Source organism: Arabidopsis thaliana, assembly GCF_000001735.4.
Source record: "Arabidopsis thaliana chromosome 1 sequence".
Lineage (NCBI taxonomy): Eukaryota > Viridiplantae > Streptophyta > Magnoliopsida > Brassicales > Brassicaceae > Arabidopsis > Arabidopsis thaliana.
In genome coordinates, this window is record NC_003070.9 from 18,437,748 (window position 1) to 18,450,675 (window position 12,928).

The window sequence follows — 12,928 nt, forward strand, 5'->3', positions numbered from 1 at the left end:
TTTTTGATTACATATGTTTTTAATTAAATGAATATTGCTATTTGTTAGTATATATATATGCGTTGGAACAATTATAACAAAATGTTCTTGTAGCTCAGCGGTAGAGTCCCTTAAGTGTGCATGAGGTCATCAGTTTGATATCTATTTAATGTATTTTTCTCTCATTTTTTCTTAACAAAACGACGTCGTTTTGATTTAACAGAAAATTCTAATGGAAAGTTAACTCTGTTAACGGAAATTTTACGGCGTGCCCGAAATGGCCTAGTCAACAAAACTTGACCATTTTATTAAAGAGTCAAAGAAAACTTTATGATTTAAATGACATTTAGGAAATTTAGGCTTTTTTCGTCTTAAATTTGAAAGTTGGCGCTTTTTTTGACATTTTTCCCAATTTTTTTCTACAACGCGAACGTTGTATGGAGAAAAATCGTCAAAAATTCCTTTTTATATTGGGAAAAAAAGTAAAAAGGAAGTACAAGGCTAAAAAAGTAGCCCAAAAAGCCAACAGGCCCATCAAAGGAAAAACAGATTTCTCCAGCCAAAAAGGCCCAAATGCTGTACTTCCGAAATAAACACATAGCTGAACCAAACTAAGCACAAACCAACACCTAAACCTTAAAAAGATCAAGCCAGACTTTGATTAACTGATTATTATGTAAACATGTGATTGTAAAGTTGGTAGAAGTAAAGAAGATAAACATAAACAATGGAAAGAAGATTACATCTTAGAGGCTATTGAACATGTGGTAAAGTTGTATCTGCATTATCTATAATTTCAGTTCATGAGATTAATTTGTTATATCTAGTGTCCAACACCAGGACTAGGACCAGAATCATTGGCTCGTCCAAACATTTTGTACCCCTTGGCTCGATGATGTCCAACCCCTGGGCTTGGCCCGGACTGTTTCACTGTGGCTAACCACGATAAATCTTTTACAGAAGACTCAACTGGTTTAAATGAGGACATTATAACGCTTCCATTGAACATAGATGAATCTCTCATTTGGGTCAACGATCTCGAACTATCCTTGACCGGTCGTCCTTCAATGGCTAGCAATAGCGATACCACCATCATCAGAACAACGAGAAACACTACGTAGAACTTGGTAAGGTTCTTTGCCATCACCATGATAAAATGATTTGTGTAGTACGTAAAACGAATTTATTAATATTTATAGGTAGTTAGTATGATGATCATGATAAGAAAGTTTGAGAGTATTTATAGTGTATAAGAATGATGAGTGTGGGGATAAAAAAAAAAAATATCAATAGTGCATGTATAACTTTTTTCCTCCTTTTTTGGAATTGTTGATTTGCGGCCACCTCCTCCAATTTCAAGAATGAGAGATCATATTCACGTAAATTGAGTCTGGCTCACGTAAACTTAAGTATTGCGTTTGGCTCCAAGAGGGAATTGACAAATTGACATTATACCTATACATTGATAGTTATATAATCTAACTATATCTATTGGATTTTAACGAAATTGTGGGGGAAAATGTGGCAGACGACCCAACCATTTTTAAGAAAATATTGATTCAACTAAAAACATTTGTGCATTTTATTGGAATGTCTTTGGCAATAATCTGCAAAATCACATAATTATTTTGCCATAATGCAAATCCGGTATACTATTGTTCTAGCCATCAAATAGTTTATACTATTCACAATGATATTCCATTCATTGTATCATTGTCACGTGACTTGGGAGCATTGAGAGTTAGCGCTCGAAACCTCACACTTGTAACTACTGTAACTAAAGTTTTTTAATTGTGGAAATAGTGAGACTTTCTATCAAAGGGAGTTAAGTTTATGGTTTCTTGACTTTAAACAGTCATATGTAGCTTTACATGAGATTTGTACATGAACCTACCTTACTTGAGGTTCACAGCTTTTTTAGGTAAGATTCCATTATTTTCATATTTAAGAATCGCTTTCATAATATACCTTACTTGAGGTACATGAACCTACCTTACTTGAGGTTCACATCTTTTTTAGATTGCACCAAATATCATAATAATACAAAGAATTCATGTCGTAAAGCATGGACTTTATATAAAATTATATTCAGTTTAAAATATTTTAACTATCTTACAAAATTTGGTTTTGACATCTCAAGAATAAATGATTAAAACTTAAAAAAGTTTTTTTTTTTAAATGTCGTTCTAGTTTTGAAAAACAATGTATCATTCTAATTTTTCATACCAAAAACCAACTTTATTTCGAAGATTTTGTAACCAAATTATAAACTATGGTTGGTGGAAGTTAAAGAGGGAAGTTGTGAACCGCGAGGTAAGTCATGATACCAGCAGTAAAACCCGCAAAAGCAAAACCGCTCACCTGCTCGGAAAAAAGAACCTTTGTTATCGATTTGTTGATCTTGTTATGTTGAACTGAGCCAAAGAGGCATTTCAGTCTTACCTTACGAAAGTACCAAAAGAAATTGACTTTCTCCATACTCATGAAGATTACTCCAGCAGCAGACCCAGTAATAAGCATGGAACCGCCTGTTCCAGCGCAAAATGAAATGAGTTGCCAAAACTCAGAATCTTGAGGGAATGTTGAGAGGTCATACATCCCCATTGTTGCCGCAACCAATGGGACATTATCTATGATGGCTGATACCACTCCAATAATACTTGCAATCAGTTCAACATTGGCTATATGAGCATCAAGATAGTTCGCAATCACTTTGAGAATCCCAGCCGCATCAAGACTGAAATATATACAACAACAATATCAAAATATTGCACATAACAAATATTATATGTTACGGAAACCAATTCATGGTGGTCTAATGGTTATCATTGCGATGACAATTATGATTGGCCAAATGGGAATGCCTTAAATGGCATGCTTATGCAATTTCAAGTTATCAAAGAAAAAGAGAAGTGACTAGGTTTGGTTGTTTAATTACCTGCTCATAGATAGCAAAATCCCAAGGAAAAATAAAGCTCCTTGTGAATCAATCCGAGACAAAGCATGTGGAAGTTTTAGGTGTTGTCTCTCTAAGTCACCATAATGGATGACATCTGTCAAAATCCAAATGACTCCAAGACCCAACAAGATACCCATGTAAGGAGGCAATCCGGTTAATGACTTAAACAGTGGGACAAAAAGCAAAGCTCCAAAACCAACTCCAAATACAAGCTTTCCTCTTGGAGCACTACGATCATAAGCTAATAATGGTGTAGGAGGAGTATTTAGTCCCATTCCATGTACCTCACTGATAGAGACCAAAAAGAAACTTAAAGTCACATAAGAAAGTTGAAACCTTGGCTTCGAGGATTCAAGAAGAGTTTAACCTGGTCAATGACATGAGAGCCAGTGGAACAACAAGAGAAATCGCTGAAGGTAAAAAAAGGTTCTAGAGAGAAGAAAGTAAAATCTCCATCATTTGCATATTCAAGCTCCTTAATGAATTTTTTTGAATTGATAACTTGTGAAGAAGAACCTTTATAGTCGAAAATGTTGATATATGGCCATGTATCCATAGCATAGTTGTAGTAACATCACCAATAGGAGTCCAAGCTCCTCCTGCATTTGCTGCTATAACCACAACTGCTCCTAAAAGTCTTGCCATAGGTTATATTGAACACACATACTAACGTTAATACGACATTCACATCATAATGTTCCATATAAAGAGAATTGTTTTTAAGGGAATAAAAAATAACTATTCAAAATATAGAATCTCTTAAAAATGAATGTCACGGATTGGTGTTTCTTTAATATTCACTATAGAGACCAATATTTCCTCAGTGTGAGCAGCTTAAAGCCTTGACTGAAAACAACAAAAAAACTAACCAAAAAGGTACAACTATTAAATTTTCGTACTTGCGGTATTCTGATGGAGGAATTAGTCTTCTCAGTAGCGACACCATTACAATAGTAGATGTTAGGTTGTCAAGAACAGAGCTGAGGAAAAAGGTCGCGAAACCAATCTGAAAACGAAACCATAAATCTAAAGTGAAGATAATGCGAGAGCAAGAGCAAAGAAGAAAACTCATATCCTCAAACCAAAAAGCTTGGAAGCAAAAACAAATAAGAAATGGAACAAAAATACCACCCATAAAAGTATCTTCGGTTTCCTAGATGTTATACAATCTGTAACCAGCTTAAATCCTTGATGAGCATCAATTATTTCCACAATGGTCATTGCTCCGAGCATGTAGAACACTATTTGGCTAACTTCACTTGTTGCGTGTTGAAGCTCTAAAGTAACAATTTCTACAGAAGTCTGTAAACAAGAGATTACACAACATTACTAATCACATATAACTTTATATCTAGTTTTGTTATAAGCTATACTTGATCAGAGCATTAACAATAGAGGTGAAAATCCAAACGTATACAAATCATTTTTATACCTCGATGCTTCGCACAACCCACAAACTAACGGCCATCAAAAGTGCTATTCCGCTTTTACTAAATGATAAAGACTCCTCGAAGATGATCAACACATATCCTATTCCAAACAACAATGCCATAACAATATTTTGTATCATGATGTGGTATATTCAAATAGCTACAAAATATTTTTCTGAATCGTTATGTTGTATGTTTCTCTATAGCCAAGGTTTTGGAGAGATAATCTGATAGATTATATTTCTTCAACAAAATTATTGACATGTCTGTTGTTTACTGATTTCTTTAGCTTTTAATAAATAATTTTTTTAACTAAAGCAAGAACAAATATCCAAAAATATAGATGTAAATCAAATTTTACATATTAAAGTATATGCAAAAAAGAACCAATGAATTTCATAGTTTTATTTTCAAAGCTAAAATTTAATCGAAAATTAAATTAAATCTTTTCAAATATCCAATTAAATAAAATAAAGTTTTGTCTATTCAATTAAAATTTAGTATTGAAATACCTTTTCTCTTGATTATGATATTTATTCTGAAAATTTGTACCAAAAGCCTATCATATGGATTTAAACTCAAATAAGGCAAGTTATTTAAAAGGGGAAAAAAAAATTAAGTTCTTAACCAGAAAACCTGAACTAAACTGAATCAATATTAGGTGGGTTTCTTTGGTTTCGATTAAACCGAAATTAATGAATTTGGTTTGCAAAACACTGACGAGATTATTGTCGAATATAATAGAAGGCGTGATTGTTGCCGTCTCATTGGTCACTGATATGAAACAAAACCAAACTAGAATCTTTGACAAAAATCGAACCTTTAAAACTCAGATTTTATCTCTCTTCAGTCTCCACGCTGCTTGAAACTGAAGCAGAGAAGCAAAGAGATGTCTTTTGAGGAGTTTACGCCGTTAAACGAGAAGTCTCTTGTAGACTACATCAAGTCAACACCTGCTCTCTCTTCCAAGATCGGAGCCGACAAGTCCGATGATGATTTGGTTATCAAAGAAGTTGGAGATGGCAATCTCAATTTCGTTTTCATCGTTGTTGGATCCTCTGGTTCTCTTGTCATCAAACAGGTTCGCTTCTTTGTTCATCACCTAAGCATAACAGATTCATATCTCTTTGTTTTAGTTGGAAAGTAAAGTATTTATAGATTAGGAATTAGGGTTTATTTGATGTGCGTTTCAGATTCTATCTATCTGATTTGTCTTCACAATACTAGATTGTGCTTTACTCTGCTATTGCTCTGATCTTGAGTATGAAATGAGCAAACTTTGATGTCTCTGACTTCATGCAAAATAGAAAAGCTTTGATTTTTCAAGGAATCAGATTGTTGATGATTTGATTCTCTGTTTATAAGTACAGGCTCTTCCATATATTCGCTGTATCGGTGAATCATGGCCAATGACGAAAGAAAGAGCTTATTTTGAAGCAACAACTTTGAGAAAGCATGGAAATTTATCACCTGATCATGTTCCTGAAGTCTACCATTTTGACAGAACAATGGCGTTGATTGGAATGAGATACCTTGAGCCTCCTCATATCATTCTCCGCAAAGGACTCATTGCTGGGATTGAGTATCCTTTCCTCGCAGACCACATGTCTGATTACATGGCGAAGACTCTCTTCTTCACTTCTCTCCTCTATCACGATACCACAGAGCACAGAAGAGCAGGTTCAAAACCCTCACATCTATTTTATTTACTAGTCAATGTTATCGTGTTGCTTGTAGTGAGTGTCTTTTGTGTTTGTGTAGTAACCGAATTTTGTGGTAATGTGGAGTTATGCCGATTAACGGAGCAAGTTGTGTTTTCGGACCCATATAGAGTTTCCACATTTAATCGTTGGACTTCACCTTATCTTGATGATGATGCTAAGGCTGTGCGCGAAGACAGTGCCTTGAAGCTCGAAATCGCAGAGCTAAAATCGATGTATGTGTTTTCTCATTTCCCGGTAATTTCCGCTAGGATTTGCTAGTATCTCTGAACCACCATTGTGTATTATGTTGTTAGGTTCTGTGAAAGAGCTCAAGCTTTAATACATGGTGATCTTCATACTGGTTCTGTCATGGTTACTCAAGATTCAACGCAAGTTATAGATCCAGAGTTTTCGTTCTATGGACCGATGGGTTTCGATATTGGCGCTTATCTTGGTAACTTGATACTAGCTTTCTTTGCACAAGATGGACACGCCACTCAGGAAAATGATCGAAAAGTAAGCAATTTATTCAGAATTCTGATTTGCAGTTTTTCTGTCTAGGCATCGTCTACACGGTTGCAAGTACATCAGTTTAAAGCAACATGATTCTATTTTCAGGAATACAAGCAGTGGATCTTGAGAACCATTGAGCAAACTTGGAATTTGTTTAACAAAAGGTTCATTGCGCTATGGGATCAAAACAAAGATGGACCAGGCGAAGCATACCTTGCAGATATCTATAACAATACCGAGGTTTTGAAGTTTGTTCAAGAAAACTACATGAGGAATTTGTTGCATGACTCACTCGGATTCGGCGCTGCAAAGATGATTAGGTGAGAGAATCTTAGTCCATGAGATTTCTTTGTCGATCATATAAACTCAGAAACGTTGTTGACAGTGTTGGTTTGATGATATGGCAGGAGAATTGTGGGAGTGGCACATGTTGAGGACTTTGAATCAATCGAAGAAGATAAGCGAAGAGCTATTTGCGAGAGAAGTGCACTCGAGTTTGCGAAGATGCTTCTCAAGGAAAGGAGAAAGTTTAAGAGTATCGGTGAAGTTGTTTCAGCAATTCAACAACAAAGCTAAGACAATTTATAATGTTCTTCTGCTGAAGTTCTTGAAAGTCTTGTTTTGATCTTGGGAGTTAATTGGCAAGAAAAGTATCACAATGCTGCTTATCACATGGATTTGTAATTTAGTGGTTTGTGGTGGTGATGATGGTATTCAAATGCATTTTGTTACAATAATAATAATAAAAGTTTAGAAATATTTTCACTTTTGAAGATTATCTACTTATCTTTATGAGATTTGACTTCCACAATCTCTACTGGTTCACTGTTGGTGTGACTGGTGAGTGGTGACAAGATGGCAGAGGACCATAAATCAGCACCGTTAGTATTCGCCACGTGTACGGTCCAAGCTAGTGGAACAAGACATAAACCATTGCTTCTCAACTCTTTCACTTTCATCGTCGGGTTTACTTCTCCGGTGTCTTCGTCGTCCTGACGACACATCAACTATTCATCAGTCACAACACCGTCAAAATAGTAATCTTTTAAGTCTTAAAACAGTCGTTTCGAATCATGGAAAAATAAATATCTTCCGGTTTTATTGATAAAGACATAGAGTGTAACAAAAAAAGAGGATACCAAGAAAAAAGTGTAACAAAAAAATGAAATAAGATAATACAAAAGGATGATGGATGACTTACAAGAGGGTTATGTTTGAAGTAAGGGGTTGAAAGAACTTGAACTTGGTCTTGTAAGAATTTTATGTAACCCATTGTTTCATGCAACACTGATGCTGCATCTGTCTATTCAAATTTTCCAAATTACATTTTTCTTAGTTAAAATGTAGAAAGTAAACTAATTTTAATTACCAAAACACATAATGTACCTCCAAAACAGTAAAATATAGTCCGTGAATATCTCTCTACAAGTAAAGGTTTCAAGCTAATACCAAATGACGTAACTATAGTAAAAGTTTCAAGTTTACATCAAAATTTAATCACCTAGATTCAGGGTTTTGATTTTAGTTCAGTATTATGTTGATAAGAGATATATGAACCAAAAACAAAGAGAGAAGGTAACTTGTTTTAGTATATTGATCCACCTTGCCATATGGAGAAACCAAGTGCTGCAATGTTGTGATTTTTTCACCAACCTTTTCTTTCTTGACCTATTTTTATGAATAGCATTTGTTAATTACTATTATTCACCCAAATAGCTGATCCATTAGATAAGTATACATAAATATACACACTTTTAAAGCCAAACCTTAGCATTTCCAAGCGATGACTTCTTCTGATCTCGCTTGCATCTCTTACCGGGTTTTGGATCGCAAACCCGGTCGTGCCCATCAGCCGACCCGGTTTTCTTCTTCAAAACAAAGAGACAAACATTAAACAAAATAAAAATTATACATTATAATGATCTTGTGTTTGACTTGTTGCATGCACTGATGCATATACTTTTTAATGATCTTGTCACTTTACTTAATGACCTTAAAGCTTGGCTAAAATTTCAAATAATATTAACTGTAGGAATGTTTTACATATATATAACTTACATTGGATCTAAAAGATTGATCATTGACCACACAGGCGTTATTGCGTGAAGAGAGAGGGGAAGCGGGAGAGAAAGAGGGTTGTGAGAAGAGCAGATCGGTGTCGTTTTGGTTTCCTCCGCCGAAACAGAGCATTTGAGGAGCATCGTTTCCGGTGAATCTGAAACCAAAGCTGTCTTCTTCTACTTCACCGGAGCTAAGGACATCATCAGACATCATAAGAACATCAGAGAAGTTCATGACACCGTCTTCTTCGTCCGTTGTGCCTCTCATCGTAGAGTTTTTTTTTCTTTTTCTTGCTTAGGCTTGTTTGTGGAATTGACAGAGAAAGAAGAAAACAAGTGAAAAGGTGAGAAACCAGAAAAGAATAGTATCAATAAATGTATTTTAATAGTAAAAAAAGAAGATGAAAAATTGCATAATTTCAGTTATAGCAAGTAGCAACAATAGTTAACTATGATATTACATCAATGGGATAAGTTGGTAAAGGAGAAATCAGAAAAATGGTAAGGCAACTTGGCCCAAGAAAACTGTTGGTTTCTATTTACTCGAAATGATGAATTTTGTAAAACAAACTAATCAAACACAAAATGTTTACGGATAAAGATATTAAAATCCCAATAGAAAAGCTCGAGAAACTCACATTGATGTAAAACTCTCACATTTTGAATTAAAAAACATACTATTTTTTTCATTTAAAATAATAATAAAAAAGTGTGAAAACTGAAAAATTATTTTTACAAAAATAAAAAAGACAAAGATGTTTGACATGCGCGAAGAAGAGTGAGGTACGTACAGCTGCAAGACCACGCTAAATTTAGGAGGGTTGACAGAGTTGAGTAGTCCACAAGTTTAGTTTCATTTTTGGACACTTAAAAGGCTTAGGATACAAGTCGTCACTGTGTCTGTTTCATTGCTATGGTAAATTAACCAAAATAAGTAAATAACCATCCATAACTTTGACTGCTTCAGGCTGAACCAAATCAGTGTGTATGGCCTGTTTTCGTATCAATCTTTACATTAAGAGCAAGTCCATTGGGAGATCCTTAACAGTTTTTAACATAAATCCTTAAGTAATTTTGGAAAAAAATAAATCTAAAATGTGATTTAAACTTGGGATCGCACCTAATTTTAGAGTTTTTTCAGTTGTTAAGGTGCGCATACGTGGCAACTAATCATTGGTTGTGTTTTTTTGACAAAACTTTTTTTTTTCTTTTGCCGTGTTTTGTTTTTCAAATCGATTTTCCTCTCTTCTCTTCTCTTGTTAACTCCGGTGGCGATTGAGCGATTGGTGATCATCATCATCACGCGTTTATATCATCAAATTGGAAGAGATTATCGACGGAATTTGTCTCTTATCCATCGTGCTCATCATCTCAACCGACGGTGCTCAACGTCGACTAGTTTGGTGAACTTAATCGGAGAGGACTGTGAACCAAATCGGAGATGGGGTTTGTCACTTTTCGGGGTCTCTTATCTCAGTTGAAGTTGCTTTGTACCAGTGTTGTATCAAAAATTCAGAATCATTATCTTCTTTGCATCTTTTTGGAGTTATCAAGGAATCAAACCCATTTTATCATTGCAGGTAACGTGGATATATGAAGCAGATGTTTTTGGTGAATGATAAGTGCTTAACCATGATTGAACCACAGAAGAAATGGTCAAAAAGAATAGAAGAATTGATAAGTGCGTTACTTAGATTTAGGAGATCAAGCTCCACGTTTCCATATTCCCACTTTGTTAATAATGTTCTTTGTTTTTAGGATTAGTTGTCGATCCCCTTTGCTTTACTTTGTGTACTTAAAGACTGCCAAGTTATGAGAAGGAATTAGACTTGATTTGCCAAAAGAAACTTGTGTTTGTGTTGTGTGTTTACACATTCTCTTAGCTTTGAAGAGGGACCACCTAACAGGGAATCAGAGTTTTGTAAATAGAACCGTCACGGTAACGTCGAAATATTTTTTGAGTCAGAGACATTGATGAGTACATGAATCCTAATAGCTTTGTGTATAGGAATTGTCCCTCCGTAAGATGCCTTGCTCATAATTTCCTTAACCTGGTAAGTTCTTCACATTGCTTATTTCAATTGATGCTTTCTTATGGTTAGAGATCTCAAAAATTTTCATGCTTAATATTTCGAGTTCTAGTCACAATTATTTACTTTGATCCTTGTATACGATTACATCAGTCGTGTCTTTAAGTTCTCTGTAGTTGAAGCTAAGTTGCGTTAAGGGCTTTTAAATAACATTTATTTGGTGATTTATGAGTGTTTGGTGTTGTATGTGATTACATTTGTGGCTAAGAGACGAAATGTATGTATGTTTCAATCTTATGTGGGTTAGGGGTAGAAGAAATCATGGGATTGGTCGAACTAGGCCTGGTTAGATTCTTGTTGATCTTCAGATGGAGAACAAGATCACCAAAGACATGGCTCAGGATGAATTGGAAACTTGAGCAGAGTCTAGAAGATAAATATAGTTCCTTGGACTTGATTTTGTTGGTTTTTATTTTCTCTGGAAAAAAATGTTGATCTTTTAAGGTTTCTCTGAAAATCCCTAATGAGATTCTACCATTGGAGGAGGAAAAAATAAGAATCTCCTTATGAAGTCTTTAACTTTGAATTATGCAAAAAATATGATTAATATATTGAAAATCCTTAATTAGGGACTCTACCAATGGGGGTGTTCTAAGAGACGTTAGTTTTGTTCTCTTAGTGGAACGCGTCATGTTATTTTCTGATACGGCCCATTCAATATATACTTTTTTTTATCCCTTTTTCTTTTTAATACAAAAACCAAGATAGTGCAAATTTCTAAATATACAATTTTATTCTATCTATAATTGCAATTTTCGTTTCATGTATTTAACTAAAAAAAAAGAAGGAAAATGTATTTCAATTTTTGTAAAATTTTATATGTATTTTTATTTTATAACTATTAACTGAATAGCATATAATTTCAACTATAAGTGAAACATTACTGATCAAATAACATGAACATGTAGTTGAGTTTAATATTCAACTAGATTTTAACCCACGGTGTAAAAAAAACTGAAAATTTTTTTTTTTTATAAATTATTTATATGTAACATATTATTTTGTATTTTATAAATATATAATTCTAATTTTGATATATTGTACAATCCCTTGATTTTATCATGGGATACACCATAAGTCGATTTTTAAATTATATATGTTTTTGTTAAGATTGTTTGTTTTGTTATATATTTTAAATTATATAACTGTATTTTAATTGTTAGTTATAGGATTTCACTCATTGTATACCGTCTCGTATTACTATAAACCCAAATCCGTCTTACCTCAGTGAAATTAAATATATTTAATGGATTTCACCAGTGATATACTGTCTCATATTACTATCGATCCAAACCCGTCATACCATCTAACCCCGTTCAGTAAAATAAAACATTATTTTATTATTTTTGTTTTAATAATACTTTAATTTAAAATATATATAATTCATATCAATTTAAAAATTTTATTTGAAATGCTTATTTAATTGTTATAAAGTTCATATATTATAATATTCTAAATCCGTTCTACCATCTAATCCGTTCGGTGAAATTAAATATTATTATTTTATTTTTTGTTTAAATAATATTTTTATTAAAAGATTTATAATTCAAATCAATTTAAAAGGTGTCTTTCAAATGATTATTTAATTTTTATAGATTTCTTATTTTATAAATATTCTAAACATTTTTTCCTATAAATATTATAAACGTTTAATTTAATAAATACAATATTTACCTTTTAATAAAGTATAATATTAATAATGTTGTGAATGATTATGTGTAGCTAATTTTAAGGAATTTGATTTGAAGTTTGTTGTTGGGATTAAATTTGAATGATAACGTGATTGATATTTTAAATCAAAAATTAAAAATCAAATCAAATAATTAAAAATTTAATGTCAGTAGCATATCATTGTAAATAAGTTTCAACTATAGGATTTATTTTACAAAATGGCTGCAAAAATGTATATGTAAATGAAAAGTTGGAAATAATAATATCTCGCCTAGTTAATAAGAGATATCAGCCAATATTTTTTATTGTCAGTTGGTGTTAAGTTGAAAGTTCGTAATTAAAATCCAAACACGGTTTAACATGATGGCATGTGATTTCTTGAAACATTCAATCCAAAATATACCTCTCTATATGTTCGTTAAAAGCCTGGAATCATAAAAGAAGCTAGTTAGACTAATAAATGACGTCAACAAGGAAAAACAATATTCGAGTAATACATCTTTCGTTGGTATGATGTCAATTA

General features: G+C 33.3%; 4 protein-coding genes and 1 non-coding gene across 7 annotated transcripts; 2 read left to right on the plus strand and 3 right to left on the minus strand.

The window, feature by feature from the left end:
- Positions 1–264: 264 nt before the first annotated feature.
- AT1G49800 (uncharacterized protein) lies at positions 265–1,368 on the minus strand. The gene has a single exon (NM_103867.3). It carries the CDS (start codon positions 1,127–1,129, stop codon positions 803–805), a length of 327 nt encoding a protein of 108 aa, NP_175402.2. The 5' UTR covers positions 1,130–1,368; the 3' UTR covers positions 265–802.
- An 829-nt stretch (positions 1,369–2,197) lies between these two features.
- Positions 2,198–4,490, minus strand: NHD2 (Na+/H+ antiporter 2; the record flags this gene model as incomplete). Its single annotated transcript, NM_103868.2, has 8 exons — positions 2,198–2,340; positions 2,422–2,716; positions 2,918–3,226; positions 3,306–3,367; positions 3,455–3,575; positions 3,838–3,944; positions 4,067–4,240; positions 4,371–4,490. 8 exons carry the CDS (start codon positions 4,488–4,490, stop codon positions 2,266–2,268), a joined length of 1,263 nt encoding a protein of 420 aa, NP_175403.1. The 3' UTR covers positions 2,198–2,265.
- A 644-nt stretch (positions 4,491–5,134) lies between these two features.
- Positions 5,135–7,603, plus strand: MTK (S-methyl-5-thioribose kinase). Its single transcript, NM_103869.4, has 6 exons — positions 5,135–5,449; positions 5,739–6,048; positions 6,130–6,304; positions 6,386–6,587; positions 6,690–6,904; positions 6,992–7,603. Exons 1-6 carry the CDS (start codon positions 5,258–5,260, stop codon positions 7,158–7,160), a joined length of 1,263 nt encoding a protein of 420 aa, NP_564555.1. The 5' UTR covers positions 5,135–5,257; the 3' UTR covers positions 7,161–7,603.
- AT1G49830 (basic helix-loop-helix (bHLH) DNA-binding superfamily protein) lies at positions 7,364–9,025 on the minus strand (the record flags this gene model as incomplete). Of its 2 annotated transcripts, none has more annotated exons than NM_001333402.1 (5): positions 8,643–9,025; positions 8,351–8,449; positions 8,187–8,252; positions 7,786–7,887; positions 7,364–7,576 (listed from the first exon to the last, which is right to left on the minus strand). In NM_001333402.1, exons 1-5 carry the CDS (start codon positions 8,910–8,912, stop codon positions 7,364–7,366), a joined length of 750 nt encoding a protein of 249 aa, NP_001320200.1. In that variant the 5' UTR covers positions 8,913–9,025. The 2 variants fall into 2 exon arrangements, with proteins under 2 accessions (NP_001320200.1, NP_175405.2); NM_103870.3 differs by having other exon boundaries at positions 8,351–8,452.
- An 842-nt stretch (positions 9,026–9,867) lies between these two features.
- AT1G49832 lies at positions 9,868–10,588 on the plus strand. 2 transcript variants are annotated; one of them, NR_139852.1, is made up of 2 exons: positions 9,868–10,140; positions 10,225–10,588. It is a non-coding gene; the product is annotated as an other RNA (non-coding RNA). The 2 variants fall into 2 exon arrangements; NR_139853.1 differs by having other exon boundaries at positions 9,868–10,090.
- The last annotated feature ends 2,340 nt before the right edge of the window (positions 10,589–12,928 follow it).